The sequence below is a fragment of the Alexandromys fortis genome, unplaced genomic scaffold (assembly GCF_014885135.2).
Source record: "Alexandromys fortis isolate MF-2015 unplaced genomic scaffold, M_Fortis_MF-2015_v1.1 scaffold_9, whole genome shotgun sequence".
Classification (NCBI taxonomy): Eukaryota; Metazoa; Chordata; class Mammalia; order Rodentia; family Cricetidae; genus Alexandromys; species Alexandromys fortis.
Window position 1 is genome coordinate 3,395,411 of NW_026067892.1, and position 14,215 is coordinate 3,409,625.

At 44.2% G+C, this 14,215-nt stretch overlaps 1 protein-coding gene across 1 annotated transcript in view; it reads left to right on the forward strand.

Moving 5' to 3' along the window:
• The first annotated feature begins 1,479 nt into the window (after positions 1 to 1,479).
• Positions 1,480 to 14,215, forward strand: part of Zfand3 (zinc finger AN1-type containing 3) — a 201,406-nt gene continuing 188,670 nt past the window's right edge. Inside the window, exon 1 of the mRNA XM_050138618.1 lies at positions 1,480 to 1,700. Within this exon, the coding sequence (XP_049994575.1) occupies positions 1,630 to 1,700 (71 nt within the window). The 5' untranslated portion in view covers positions 1,480 to 1,629. The remainder of the gene's footprint in view (positions 1,701 to 14,215) is intronic.

Below are 14,215 nucleotides of genomic sequence, written 5' to 3' on the forward strand. Positions count from 1 at the left end.
AACAAATCCAGAGACTGCACACACTGATATAAATGAAAAGTACATTTGATAATCAAGTTAAAGTAATATTCTCTGGGGATGGATCCCCTTGGGATTGAGAGGGTACTGGTAGCCTTTCTGGAAGTTTTGGACTTTCAAGTTGGATCCCAAACCCTTAGGGCCAGGTCACTCCTCCAAGAGTTCTGGTGGAAATTTCCTTTATGTTCAAATTAGTGATCAGAGTGGACTATTCCGGTTACCACTGAGTGGAAAACAGAATTCAGGATAGTGGATACGGAATATTAAAGGATTCTTTCAATGGCTCAGGTTTCTTTGGCTACTTACTTATAGAAGCATGGATGTAAATTAAAAGGTCAAATCTCTTGCCTAAACCAACCATATCCGCCCTAGGGAGAAAGGAAGTTTTTCCAGATCAAGATACTGTGGCTCTGAGATGGAGGACATAAGCGGGGTTTAACCCTTGGCCACGTTCCCTCTGCCCCGACTTGCTATTGAGGAAGGTAGTATACATTTCCCAGGGATTTAATGATGCCAGAGGGGCTAGTCTTCCGGGTGGAAGTGAAAGAGTGGGCTGGGACTTGGGGGGGGGAGTAGGAAGTCAGAGTCTCCGACGGCTGGCAGTTTGGGGAGAAAAGCTCCGCAGCGCCGAGCAGGAGCGCGAGCAGCGGCCGTGAAGACCCAGTGGGCCAGCAGTGGCCGTCGGACATCCTGACAACTTCCGGGTTTGGAAACGCTCCACCTTCCTCTGGAGCCAGCGCCGAGGTCTCCAGGCGCATGCGCCGTCGCTCGGGGACCGACCCAACTTACCCTAAACAACTAATCGGCTCCCGGGCCCGCTCGGGGCGTACCATTTGTTTTACTCTGAGGGAGGCGACGCTCCCCTTCCTCAGAGAGGAGAGTGTGAGCTCGCTCACGGCTTTAAAAGTTCTGGGAAGAGCGAGGTCCGGGAAGGCCCGAGAAACTCGGAGGAGGACGCGCCGCCCAGCCCCGCCGAGGCGCTGAACAAAGTGGCACGCCCCGATCCCAGCTGATCCTCCCGGCTCCAGCGGCGACTCCCCCCCCTCGCCCCGCCTCCCCCGCCCCGGGCGAGACCATCGCGCCGCCTCGGGAGGGGTGTCCGCTAGGGGAGGGGGCGGAGCGGCCATTGTCCGGTCAGCACAGCCTAGCGGGGGGAGGGGAGGGAATTACGGAGCCAGCCGGGGCCCAGGGCGTCACAGCCGGCCGCTGCGACTCCACAGCCGGCGGGGGCTCCGGGTTCTTCCCCAGCCGGTCCCGAGCTCGCCAGCTCGGCCGCACGGAACAGCGCTGTGGCTGGGGAGCGGCGGAGAGAGCGGCTGAGGACGCCGGGTCTCCCTCGCCCGCACGGCCCAGCTCCTCCTCCGCAGCTCCCCTCCCTCTCCTCGCTGCTCTCCCCCCTCTTCAGGCCGAGTGGTGCCGCCCGCCTCCAGCTGACCGGCCTGGAATCCCGGCTCCGAGCCCCGGACTCGCGCCTGCCTGCGCGCCCGCTCCCTCCCCCTTCCCCCGGCCCGCGCCCCCCGCCGCTGCCGCCGCCGCCGCTTCCTTCGAGCGGGGCCCAGGCCCAGCCGCCGCCACCGCCGTCGCCTCCGAGCTCCGCCGCCGCCGAGCACCATGGGAGACGCCGGGAGCGAGCGTAGCAAAGCGCCCAGCCTGCCGCCTCGCTGTCCCTGCGGCTTCTGGGGGTAAGTATGGGGGCAGGGTCGCGGGCCTAGGGTGGGGGTGGGGGACCCGAGGGAGGCCGGAGCCCCGGGAAGCTGGGCCGTGGAAGCCGGGCCTCGGGGGAGCGGGCGGGGACCGCGGCCTCGGCTTGAGGTGGGCCGCGGGCAGGGGACGCTGAGGGTGGGCTGAGGAGGAGGCGGAGGTGGCGGCCTGCCCGGTCCGCACTGCCCTCTGTGAGACTCGCTGGCCCGAGGCCGGCTTTGGGTGAGGGGCCACGGGCGAGGGGGGAGGGATGAGGTGGCGGCGCTGGCACTTCACGGTGGGGCAGAGCTGCCCCCTTTCCTTTGGCCAGTCCGCCTCCCCCCATCTTGCTGTGAGTTGGTGCCCAGCCATCAGGAGGGTATTTCCTCTTGACTTTTTCACCTCCCCTCCTTCCCTGCTGCTCCCCGGGAGATTTGCATCATCACTTCCTAAATTATATCTCAGTCCCCATTTGCTTTTAGGGAGCTGTTCACACGTCATACGTTTGTACAAATCCACAGTCCAGAATTCGGGCTTGGAGAGTAAAGTTAATAGGATCGTTGAGGGTCTTTTATCTGAAACACGTATCAGGGAGTCTGTAAAAAAAAAATCTCCCTGTCCAAATAAAACAAAAAATAACAATCAAAAAAACCCCCAAACAAATAAACACCCTCCCTCCCAAACGAACCGAAAGCAGAAACTTCTTAACAAAACCTCAAGCCAGCTTGGCTTGTGGAATGTGAGAGCCAGTTTCCTCATTGGCTCTCAAATTCCTCTTTCCTATTAAAAAAAAAGTTTACAGCACAGAATGTACAATTAATTCCATACCGCATTAGGGTGGGTTGTGTGTGAGGGGAGAGACAGAGACAGTCAGCACCCCCTCCACCCCCAGTAATAGTTTACATTGTCCTTGGAACACTTTAGGTTGTATAGATTATCACGTAACAGGTGCAGTCATCAAACCTCATGGCTAGTTCTCTGTAAGAGTAAGGGCAACTTCTGTGCTTCAGGCTTTCTGTCTTTTTTAAAGACTGCATCGGGACATTTAGGAATGGCAGTTTTTAGTGGAGACATCTTGGGGAATGGCTGTTCTGTACGCTAGGAATGGTTAATACAGAAATTAAAGATCTGTGTAAGAGAGCGGCATTTTAATGTAGATCTCGGTGGGAGTTTTCCAGTAAGTGAATCCTCCTTTTCAGAAAGTTCTGAGTGGAAGGACATTAGTCAAGAATAAGCTGTGAACGTGTAAAAGTATTTTAGCTGTAGAGTCTTCATTTTAATTTGATTTAAAACATTTAAAAAATTTATCTTGAACTTCTTTATAAAAAAGTTGCAAAAAAAAAAAAAAAAAAGGAAAACCTCAACCAAAGTGAACCAGATCCAAAGGCTTCACAGCTTAGTGAACTTCTCCATACAGTTAGAGTTGCAAAAATTATTGGGTTTTCTGTGAAGTGCAGAAGTGTTTTGAATGGACAGTCCAGCTCTCATAGGAATATTACAAGGGAGGGACCATTATCTGTTCCTGGATGGGGCAATCCGTACAGAGGGTGGATAGATTACTTGCCCCTTCCTGTAGGGAGTGCAGGGTGTGGTGGGTGAGTGCTTAGTGTCCTCATATTTATGACATCACTTTGGACAGATCTAGTGTTAGAAACTTACTGTGGGACATCACCTGGAGAGAGTAGCTCAGTGTCACAGAGGTCTTCTTCCTGCTTCCAACCTGTGCTTATGTTCTTGGGACTAATATCATGTGTGAAGGAATCCTTATTTTCACCAAGGTTTAGAAACTAGAGAAGTAGAATAGCTGCTTGCCTTTAGCCAGCAGATTCTAAGTCAGGCTGAGACACTTTGGTAGCAGACAGCAGAGGTCTTGACCTGAAGCATCCAGGCTTCCTTTATTGATTCTTTCAGTCTGGCCCCTTTATGAACTTTGGTGTGCCTGACAGAAGTAGTGAGCACAGAGTTATTATCTTAACACACCTTTTTTTTTTTTTTTTTTTTTTTTTTTTTTGGTTTTTCGAGACAGGGTTTCTCTGGTTTTGGAGCCTGTCCTGGGAACTAGCTCTTGTAGACCAGGTTGGTCTCGAACTCACAGAAATCCGCCTGCCTCTGCCTCCCGAGTGCTGGGATTAAAGGCGTGCGCCACCACGGCCCGGCACTTAACACACCTTTTTAAAGCTTCCCTAAGTCTGATTGTAGACGCCTGTGCAGTTTGTATTTCATGCCAGAGTAGCCAAATTGTTGTCTTCATCATGTCATAGCTGATTTTTAATAGTTTTCATCATTGCATGGGCCATAATTGAACTGTGTCCATGGGGGAAACTTAGAATATAGTCAACACTTTGGTAGTGGTGAGTGAGAGTCTTGTCACATCATCAGGGATGTGAGGCAGAGAAGTAAGTTGGTGGCGTTACTGGGTTGGTCAGGGTGCTGTGAGAGGGAGGGGCAGCCGCCCTGGTAAGGTGGAGGTGGTTGAGAGCACCCTGGAGAAAGTGAGAGTGCAGCAGAGACTGTAAGAAGGGTAGAAGGGAGGAAGAGGAGGAGGAGGTTTGAGGCCAAAGTAAGGAAAGTGAGGGAGAGGCTGAGGAACTGAGTGGCCCGTGGGTAGATTGTGAAGAGGAGTCAGCTAGGGCTGAGGCCCAGTGCTGGGAGAAGTGGTGATAACAGCTCCATGCACGGGCAGTGCTGAGGTCTTTGGACTTTATTCTGAGTGCAGCGAGGGAGTCTGAGCTCAGAGAACTTTGAGCTTGGACTGACATGATGACCTTTGATATGAAAGGTTATTGGTTGATCTTGAGAGTGGCTAGGTATGTGGGTGTGATTGTATGTTTGAATGAACGTGGTGTATGTAATTTTGGAATGTTGCCAGATCTGGAGATACAGCACACCTGTCAGAAGTAGTAATCTGGTCTAGCCATGGCAGTGGCATGAACATGTTCTGGCTGGGAAGAGCACAGAAATGTGGATGGATTGAGAGTCATCAAGGAATCTTCATCTTTCTCTTGATGAAAACAAAAAAATATGTTCCTAAGAAATTTTGTGCAGTGCAGCATGCTGGAAGTGCTGGTCTTTAACATCAGCTAGCCAGGGCCCACACACAGGCACTTGCAGAGGAGCCTCTTTGCAGAATTATTCTGGCACCACGAGAGTAAAGGGAGTTCCTTTAGAATTGCTGCTCTCTCTAGTGACTCAGGCGTCAGTATCTGCTGCTGAGCATTGTCATGTCAGGACAGCAATCACAAGGGCTTGGCAAGTCAGAGCTTAGAGTTCTTTCTTGTGGGCACACAAGAGAAAGGAGAATGCCAGGAGGAGCATACAGTTCAAATGCCATAGTGCTTAGAACAGGCAGTTTCCAGCTCTGTGTCTGTTGGGTTATGTTGTGTCATCGGGATGGGTAGTTGGGGTAATATATAGGGACTGTCTCCTCACTGGGAAACTTGCTACCTTGGAGATTGTTGAAGACTGCTCTTTTTATAGAACTTGAAAGTTCTTTGTATAGTAGATACTGTGTCTTTTAGGGTTAAAACAGTTTGTTCCCTGTAACTTGAACTTAAAAGTTTTAGTGAAATATGAACATTGTCTTGGTTCATTATAGACATTTTGTAATCAGTTAATAAAGCACTTATTGATAATTGCCATATTTGAAATAAAAGTATCAGTGCATTGTTTAATGTGAATACACTGTGTTCTTCCCTCTTTTTTTCCTCCCCCTTTTTCATCTTCCCCTTTCTCTTCCATTTCTTTTGAGATAGGGTTTTATTATGTAGCTCAGGCTAGCTTGTAACTCAGTGTAGCCCAGGCTGCTCCAGACTTCACTCTCTAGATGCTGTGATTACATGGTGCTTAGCTTAGCTTGAAAATAGTTTCATTTAGATACGAGTAGTATTAATGCATTTAAAATTGTTCATATGCTTTAAATTTACTGAGGTATACTTTTTTCATAAATATTTTAGAAAGTAGATGGGTGTGCTGGCCCATGCCTTTAATCCCAGGGTTTGGGACTGTGAGGTTGGCAGACTTGACAGGCAAGTCCTTTTACATACTACATCTTCTCATTAACCCAAGCGTCTTTATAACCTTCAAAGTGATCAGTAGTTTACCTAGTTAGACCTCATATTTAAATCATATTCCACAAATGTAGTAGTAAGAGCGGCGAGGCTGCGTCCCAGCACCTGGCCGCCCGCATGGCTAGCTTATGTCCGAAATAATTACACGGAAACTGTATTCTTTTAAACACTGCCTGGCCCGTTATCTGTAGCCTCTTACTGGCTAGCTCTTACATATCGATCTAACCCATTTCTAATAATCTGTGTAGCCCACGAGGTGGCTTACCAGAGAAGATCTTAACCTGCGTCTGTCTGGAGTGGGAGAATCATGGCGACTCTCTCACTCAGCTTCTTTTTCCCAGCATCCTGTTCTGTTTTCTCCGCCTACCTAAGGGTTGGCCTATCAAATGGGCCTAGGCAGTTTCTTTATTAGTAAGAAATCACTCCCCCATCACACAAATATGAGACTAAACTTTGATGGCCACTACCCTGCCGTGTTTTTACTGACTGCGTAATACTTCTCAGAGTTTCCGCAGTGTCATTGTGGCTATCTGACTGTGACAATAGAGTTTAGTATAAGTAACTGCAGTGTTCTACTAAGAGTAAAATCAGGAGCAAATACTCCGATTGCTCAACCTAATTAACCTGCTGTCCCAGAATATATACAGTATATTCTTGTTTTATATGTGTGCATGTTATACACACATACATACATATGTATGCATGTGTATGTTGTATGTATGTTTGTGTGTTTTAAGAAGCTCTGGATGGCCTTTAACTTACTATGTAGACCAGGCTGACCTTGAACGCACAGAGATCCACCTGTCTCTGCCTCCTGGAGGAAGGCAGAAGGAAGCTCCTGAAGTGTATGGCTGTAAGCATATTTAGAAGATAGTTTGACAGCATGTTAGATATGGTGACACCTTCATTTCCTGGGTCTGTTGGAGTATCTCTTTATCCTTTCTCACTCAGGTAGTGTCTGTCTTGTGGTGAGTTGTGTTTCTTCGAGGCAGCATATAGTTGATACATGCTTTAAAAAATATTGCTCATATTTGTTTGTGTGTTTTCCCTGCATGTATATCTGTGCCATATGCATTGCAGTTTCCTTGGAGGGACTGGAACTACAGATAGTTATTAGCTGCCATGTGGGTGCTGGGGATCAAACCCAGGTCCTTTGGAAGAGCAGCCAGTGTTCTTAGCTTTTGAACCGTCACTCCTGGCTTCTACTTTTTTTTTTTTAATATTTATTTATTTATTATGTATACAATATTCTTTCTGTGTGTATGCCTGAAGGCCAGAAGAGGGCACCAGACCTCATTACAGATGATTGTGAGCCACCATATGGTTGCTGGGAATTGAACTCAGTACCTTTGGAAGAGCAGGCAATGCTCTTAACCGCTGAGCCATCTCTCCAGCCCCCTGGCTTCTACTTTTTGATACAATCTACTAGTCTATGTGTTTTGATTGGGAAATTGAGACCATTTACAGTTCCCCCTTTTAAATTTATTTATTTTTGGACAGGGTTTTACTTTGTAAATCCTGTTTGGCCTGGAACCCACTATGTAGACCATTGGTTCTCAACTTTTGGTGTCAAATGACCCTTTCATTGGGGTTGCCTGATACCATCAGAAAATATAGCTATTTACATTACTATTTATAACAGTAGCAAAACTATAGTTATGAACTAGCAACGAAAATAACATTATAGTTGGAGGTCACCACAACAATGGGAACTGTATTAAAAGGTTGTAGCATTAGGAAGATTGAGAACCACTGATGTGTAGACCATGCTGGCCTTGAATTCACAGAGAGCCACCTGCCTCTGCTTCTCAGTTGTTGGGATTAAAGGTGCACACAGCACAATTGACCATATTCAGAGTTATTATTGAAAATTGTGTATTGACACAATTTGTTGAATGTACTCCTTGGTTTTCCCCACCTGTTCATCTCAGTTCTAGTGTGGTTTATTCTTTACCTGATGGATTTGTTTTTCTCTTCATTCTGAAAGATTCTTTCAAGTATATTTTTGTAGAACTGGCTTAGTAATTATAAATTCTTTTAGCCCGTTTTTTATCATGGAAAGTTTTTATTTTTTCTCCCCAGTTACGACAGCTTTGTTGTCATAGTTTGGGTTGGCAGTTTTCTTTCAGAGTTTGAACTGTCAGAGTCCTTTCTGCTTTCCAGTTTCATTTGAATAAGCCTCTGTTCTGATGGGCAACACTTTATTTGTGACTTGGTGTTTCTCTCTTGCTGCTTTCAATTCCTTTCCTTTATTTTATGTTTAGTGTTTTAATTATACTAGGAGGGCCCTGATGCCTCTTCCAAACTCGGGAAAATCTTCTTTAAATATACTTTAAAAACATTTTTATGCTTTTTAAAAGATTTATTTTTATTTATGTGTATATATATGAATGTTTGCCATGTGTGCCCTTAGAGGCCTGAAGAATGTCTTGGATTCCCTGGGTCCCCTGTAGCAAGAGTGACAGGTGAGTTTACAGTAAGTTGCCGGACAAAGTTCTAGGAACTGATCTTGGTTCCTCTGAAAGAGTGAGTGCTGCTAACTGGGGAGACATTCCTCCAGCATGTTCTCTGTTTCTGGAACTGGATTCTCCTTTTGTGCCTATTATCCTTAGGTTTGGTTTTTTTCAGTGTCATGTATATCTTGGAATTCCCATTGGTACCTCCATTAGTTTATCTTTGTCCTTGTTTGATCCAGTTTCTCTACCTTTTCATCAAGTTCAGGAATTCTTTCCTCTCCTTAAGACCTTCTGTTGGTGATACTTTGCATACAACTCTTCGACTTACTGTATTTTCTTATTACAGGTTTTCAGATAGTTTTTTTTCTTAAAGTCTTTCTATCTTTGTTGAATTCCTCTGTCAAATATTGCATCATCTTCCATATTTCATCCAGCTGTCTGTGTTCTCAATCCAGAACTTACTTTCTGGGAACATACTGTTGTTTTAAATAGCTGTATAACTGTTTACTCTTTAAATTTTTTTTTCCTTTTTTTGATTTTTTTTGAGATAGGGTTTCTATGTAGCTTTTGGAGCCTATCCTGGAACTAGCTTTTGTAGATCAGTCTGGTCTTGAACTCAGAAAGACCCGCCTGCCTTTTCCTCCCAGTGCTGGGATTAAAAGCGTGCACTACCACTGCCCAGCTCTTTCTTTAAATTTTAAATTTATTTCTTTATTTTACATCCTTCAGTTCCCTCCTATCCTCCCAGTCCTTTTCCCACCTCTTTTTTACCCCTCCCCCTGTCCACTCCTCTGTTTCTGTTTAGAAGGCAGGCCTCCCATTGATATCAACAAAACGTGGTATATTAAAGTTGCAGTTAGGAATAATAAGTACATCCCGTTGTGTTAAGACTGGGCCAGGCGACCTAATATAAGGAATAGGGTCCCAAAAGCCAGCAAGAGTTGGAGACAAGCCCTCCTCCCATATGTGCAGAAGCCCTAAGTCAGTCCTATGTATGTTCCTTGGTTGTCGGTTCAGGCTCTTGAGTTGCTGTAAGCCCAGGCTAATTGGTTCTGTGGGTTTTCTTATGATGTTCCTGACCCCTCTGGCTCCTGTAATCCTTCTTCTCTTTAGTAGGATCTCCTGAGTGTGGCCTCATAATGGCTGAGGGTCTCTGCATCTTTTTCCATCAGTTGCTGAATGAAGCCTCTCTGATGACAATTGGGCTGCTCACCAATGTATGAGTATAGCAGAGTGTTGCTAGGCATCATTGCGTTTACATTTTTTTCCCCTCTCCATTCGTGTTTGGTTCTATCCTAGGTCTCTGGGCCGTCCAGCCTCTGGGTCCTTGTGCTTCAGGCAGTGTCAGAGTGGGCTCATTTTCATGGCATGGGCCTCAGGCTGGACCAGTCGTTGGTTGGACATTCTCTCAATCTCATCTCTGTATATCCCATAGGCAGGACAGACTGTAGATCAAAGGTTATGTGGCTGGGTTGGTGTCCTAATCCCTACCCTGAAAGTCTTGCCTGGTCACAGGAGATGGCCAGTTCAGGCTATATATCCACTATTGCTAGGAGTCTTAGTTGGGGTCATCTTTGCGGATTCCTGAGGGCGATTCCCTTGCACCAGGTTTCTTCCTCACTCCGCAATTCATCCCCTTCCCAGTCATTTCTTTCAGTACTCTCCTCGGACCCCCCCCCCCACTTGATTCCTCATCCACTCCTAGTCTACCCACCAAGTCTCCTCTATTTCCCCTTCCCAGGGAGATCTAAGTGTCTCCCCTTGAGTCCTTGTTATTTTAGCCTCTCTGGGTCTTTGTTCATCTTTTTGAATTCTCTGGGATTTCATTTAATTCTCTCTGACTAGATGCCATTGCAGTGAGATTAGTAGTTTTTACATGAGTTCTGTTGTCTTTTTTTTTTTTTTTTGGTGTGTGTGTTTGTTCCTGTGTTGGGATTTACACATCTGGTGTTATTTCTTTACATGATTTATTATTATTTAGCAGAATATTCTTTTATTTTAGAGTGTTCTTGCAGAATTTGGATGTGATAGAGTTGAGTGTATAGTTCAGAAAATGATTCATTAGTGTAGTAGCTGCAGGTGCCTGATAAAAATTTCAGAATTATTCCCTGACTACTTGATATTAACACTATGTAGATATCTACTGTCGAATTAATAACAGTACTCCATTTTACTTGAGTAACTGTTGGAGGATAGACAACCATGGATAATTCCCTGTGGCGCACACTTGGATTTTAGTTAATAAGATTAGGAATGGGAGGGAAATAGGGTGACTAATGATTAAGTATTAGATTAACTTTGAACAGAAAAATAAACCAAGATGGGGGAATTAGGAAAGATGGGATACTGTTAGAGTCTACAGAATTTAGATTGTTTAGAGGTATGGGAGGTTATAAGTAAGACGTAAAATGAAGAGGGGTTAAGGATGAAAGGCAGAAGAAAAGATGCTAGGATCAGAGGGAGCAGGTGGGGTACGCCTGAGGAGAGCAGTGAGGAGTACCTGTGAATAAACTGGTGGGGAGACACACAGGAGTCAAACCTGGGCAGTATAGAAACAAAAGCAGAGTAATCCTGAGACACATGTATGAGTGGAAATTATATGATAGAAAATAAGAAAAAGAATAATGTCAGAGTGAATTGTTGGCATCATTATACTGAGTTTTTAAAAAATATCTTGGTGCCTTCTGGCTTTAATAGGTTTCAGGGGTGAGTTGAGAGCTAGTGGTCTTCAGGCCTCATTGTTCTCAGGGTTCTGGTGTGCATGGGTGGTGGTATGGCCTTTCTCGTAGTTCCTTATGGCTTACTCTGCCTTGACTTCCTTTGGTCCTCCAGGTCTTGTGTATGTGAGAAGCTACACTTTCTTTGCAGTTCCTGCTGTCCTCTGCATAGGTACATTTTAAAAGGAAGTAGATTGCTTTATTTCATTTTTGTGATTAGTTCTGTTGAAGTGTTTTGTTTTGAACTAGATGTAATGGGTTGTGGATATATTAAGTGAAGTGAAATTAGGCCCATATTTAGATTGAAATAATCTCAAAGTAAATTCTGTTATTTTATTTACTTATTTTTGAGACAGGTTCTTACTGTATAGCTCTATTTAGTCTCAAATTCAAAGTTCTACCTGCCTCTGCTTCTTTGAGTGCTGTATTTAAAGGTATGCACTACCATGTCCAGCCAAAAGTCTGTTTTTGTAGTGGTTACTAATAAAGTGATTGAAACCTAATTTATTTTTCTTCTTATTTTTAGTAATCAAAGATACTGTTAGCTTAAATAGAAAATAGAATATATATATATTTGTGTATATCCACATTTATGTGTGTGTATATATTTTTCCCCTGCCCTGGTTAATTGTCTTTGTCAATTAGCACACAGTATCATCTCATTGTCTCCATCATTGTTGCTCTGTGTCTCATCTGCTAGTATGCTTGACTCCTAGTAGTCAAAGCAGGGTAGGGGAGACTCTTAGACTCCTGCTTCATTAGTCTTGGAATCACAGTTAAATAATCTTGACTAGGACTTTCAAGTTCACATGGACATAGTTTAAATCACTGGGTAATCAGCATGTTTATGTCAGTGATGTCACTAATTATCCCTCGGTCATAAAATCTCTTTAAACATTTCCCTAAACACAAGACAGCTTGTCTGTGCATTTTTACTGCAATGTTGTGGGATCTGAGGCTGTGGCATGGTTTGAATGAAGTGTTCGCTCTAAGTATACTTACCTACTTACCCCATTTACCTGGTTATATTTGGGACATTCAGAAAGTATGACACTTGCTTCTTTGACATGATGAAATGTGAGGAGATAATGGGAAACAAAATAGAACAACCAGACCATGGTATTTATTTCTGTTGGTTTCAAGCAATGTCTGCTAAGAATTAGGTCTAGTTAACACAGGTCTTTGTCTTTTTTTTTTTTTTTTTTTGTATACTGTTCTTTCATCTTGTATCCTCTTTTCCTCATTCATCCTTGGAATACTGCCCTCAAGAAAAAGGATAATTCAGTATTTAAGTTAAAATGACACTTTTTTTTTTTTTTTTGAGAAAGTGTTTCTTGGTATAGTCTTTCCTAACCTGGAACTTGGTCTGTAGACCAGGTAGACCTTGAACTCATATCTGCCTGCCTCTGCTTCCCTGAGTGCTGGAATTAAAGGTGTGTACTACCACTGACAACACGTTTTAAAGAAAGATTTTATTTATTTATTTGATTTTTTTCCCCTATGTAACAGCTCTGAATTTTTACTTTTATTAGATACTTACTTTGTCTAGGGGTGTTTTGCTTGCACGTTTTTAAGTGTATCAGATGGTGTTGGATCCCCCGGAATGGATGATTGTGAGCCGTGGGAACCAAACTTGAATTCTCTGGAAGAGAAATGTGCCATTAACTGCCAAGCCCCTTATTTCAAACTGTATATATGTGTACGTATCTGTATGTGGTATGTGCTTGTGAGGGCATGTGCCTGTGGATGGAGACTAGAGAGTTGGGATTCTCTGCAGCTAGGTTTACAGGTCTTTGTGAACCACTAGATAAAGGTGCTGACAACCAGACTTGGGGCTTCTGGAATAACAGTACTCTCTCTTAAGCACTGAACCATTTCTTCAGCTCCAGATTATTATTATTATTATTTTTAAAATTCAACACAACTTCTCCATTGGTTGCCTGGGTATTTCATATGATGCACCTTAATTCCACTCACTTCCCAGTCCACTCACATCCTCCCCTCCCCTCTGCAGTGTGCCCCTTAAAACACACACAGCCAAAACAAGAACAAAAGAAACAAAAAAACCTTTTTGCTTTCTATAGGAACTCCAGCAAGACCTAGATGGGGTAGATGCTAGGGTGTGCCAACTCAAGAGCCAGCTGTTCACCTGGGGGTAGCTGAGTTGGTCAGTCTGAGCCACTGGGACCTATGCTCATGCTATCAGGATTGGTTCTCCCTTGCCTGTGGTGAGCAGCCCCAAGTTTTAACTAAGAATCTCTTCATAATCCCTAACAGTGTCAAAGTTAACATTAACTTCAACTTTTCCTAACTGGAAAGATATCAAAGGACTAAAAATATTTCAAAATGATTTTTGAAATGAATACTTTTTAAGTCCTCATATAAAAAAGCAATGGACTCTATATACAATAATTTTCTTGGTGTATTAAGAGGGTGATGATTATATGTTATGTTATATGTAAATTAATATGTATACTATATGTTATATATTACAGTGTCTGGTTTTATAGTTTTGACTGGCCTGGAACTCACTGTGTAAAAGAGACTGGTCTCAGATTTAGAGATATCCTCCTGTCTCTGCCTCTGAACGTTGGGATGAAAAGTCATGTGCCACCATGCCTGGTCAGAAGGGTGTTTTTTTTTTTTTTTTGGTTTTTCGAGAGACGGTTTCTCTATGGTTTTGGAGCCTGTCCTGGAACTAGCTCTTGTAGACCAGGCTGGTCTCGAACTCACAGAGATCTGCCTGCCTCTGCCTCCCTAGTGCTGGGATTAAAGGCGTGTGCCACCACCGCCCGGCAGAAGGGTGTTTTTTTGTTTTTTTAAAACTAAGATTTGTTTAAGCCATAAAGTGATGTAATATTTTGAAATCCTTCAATGACAGATCAAGATTGAATTTTTTTAAAATATTTATTTATTTATTATGTATACAATATTCTGTCTGTGTATGTCTGCAGGCCAGAAGAGGGCACCAGACTCCATTACAGATGGTTGTGAGCCACCATGTGGTTGCTGGGAATTGAACTCAGGACCTTTGGAAGAGCTGGCAATGCTCTTATCCTCTGAGCCATCTCTCCAGCCCCAAGATTGAAATTTTGTTTTACCTGTGCCAATAGTGGAGTTGTTGTATCTAAAGCTGGAAGCCAAACCTAATAAAATTCTTCCCACACTCCTGTTCTCCTTTCTGTCCAGTAGTGGTACTTCATACTGTAACAGGCAAGGCTATCATGTTATGGAACTCAGTTGTAGTCCAGGTTGTCCTTGGACTTGAGATAGTCTT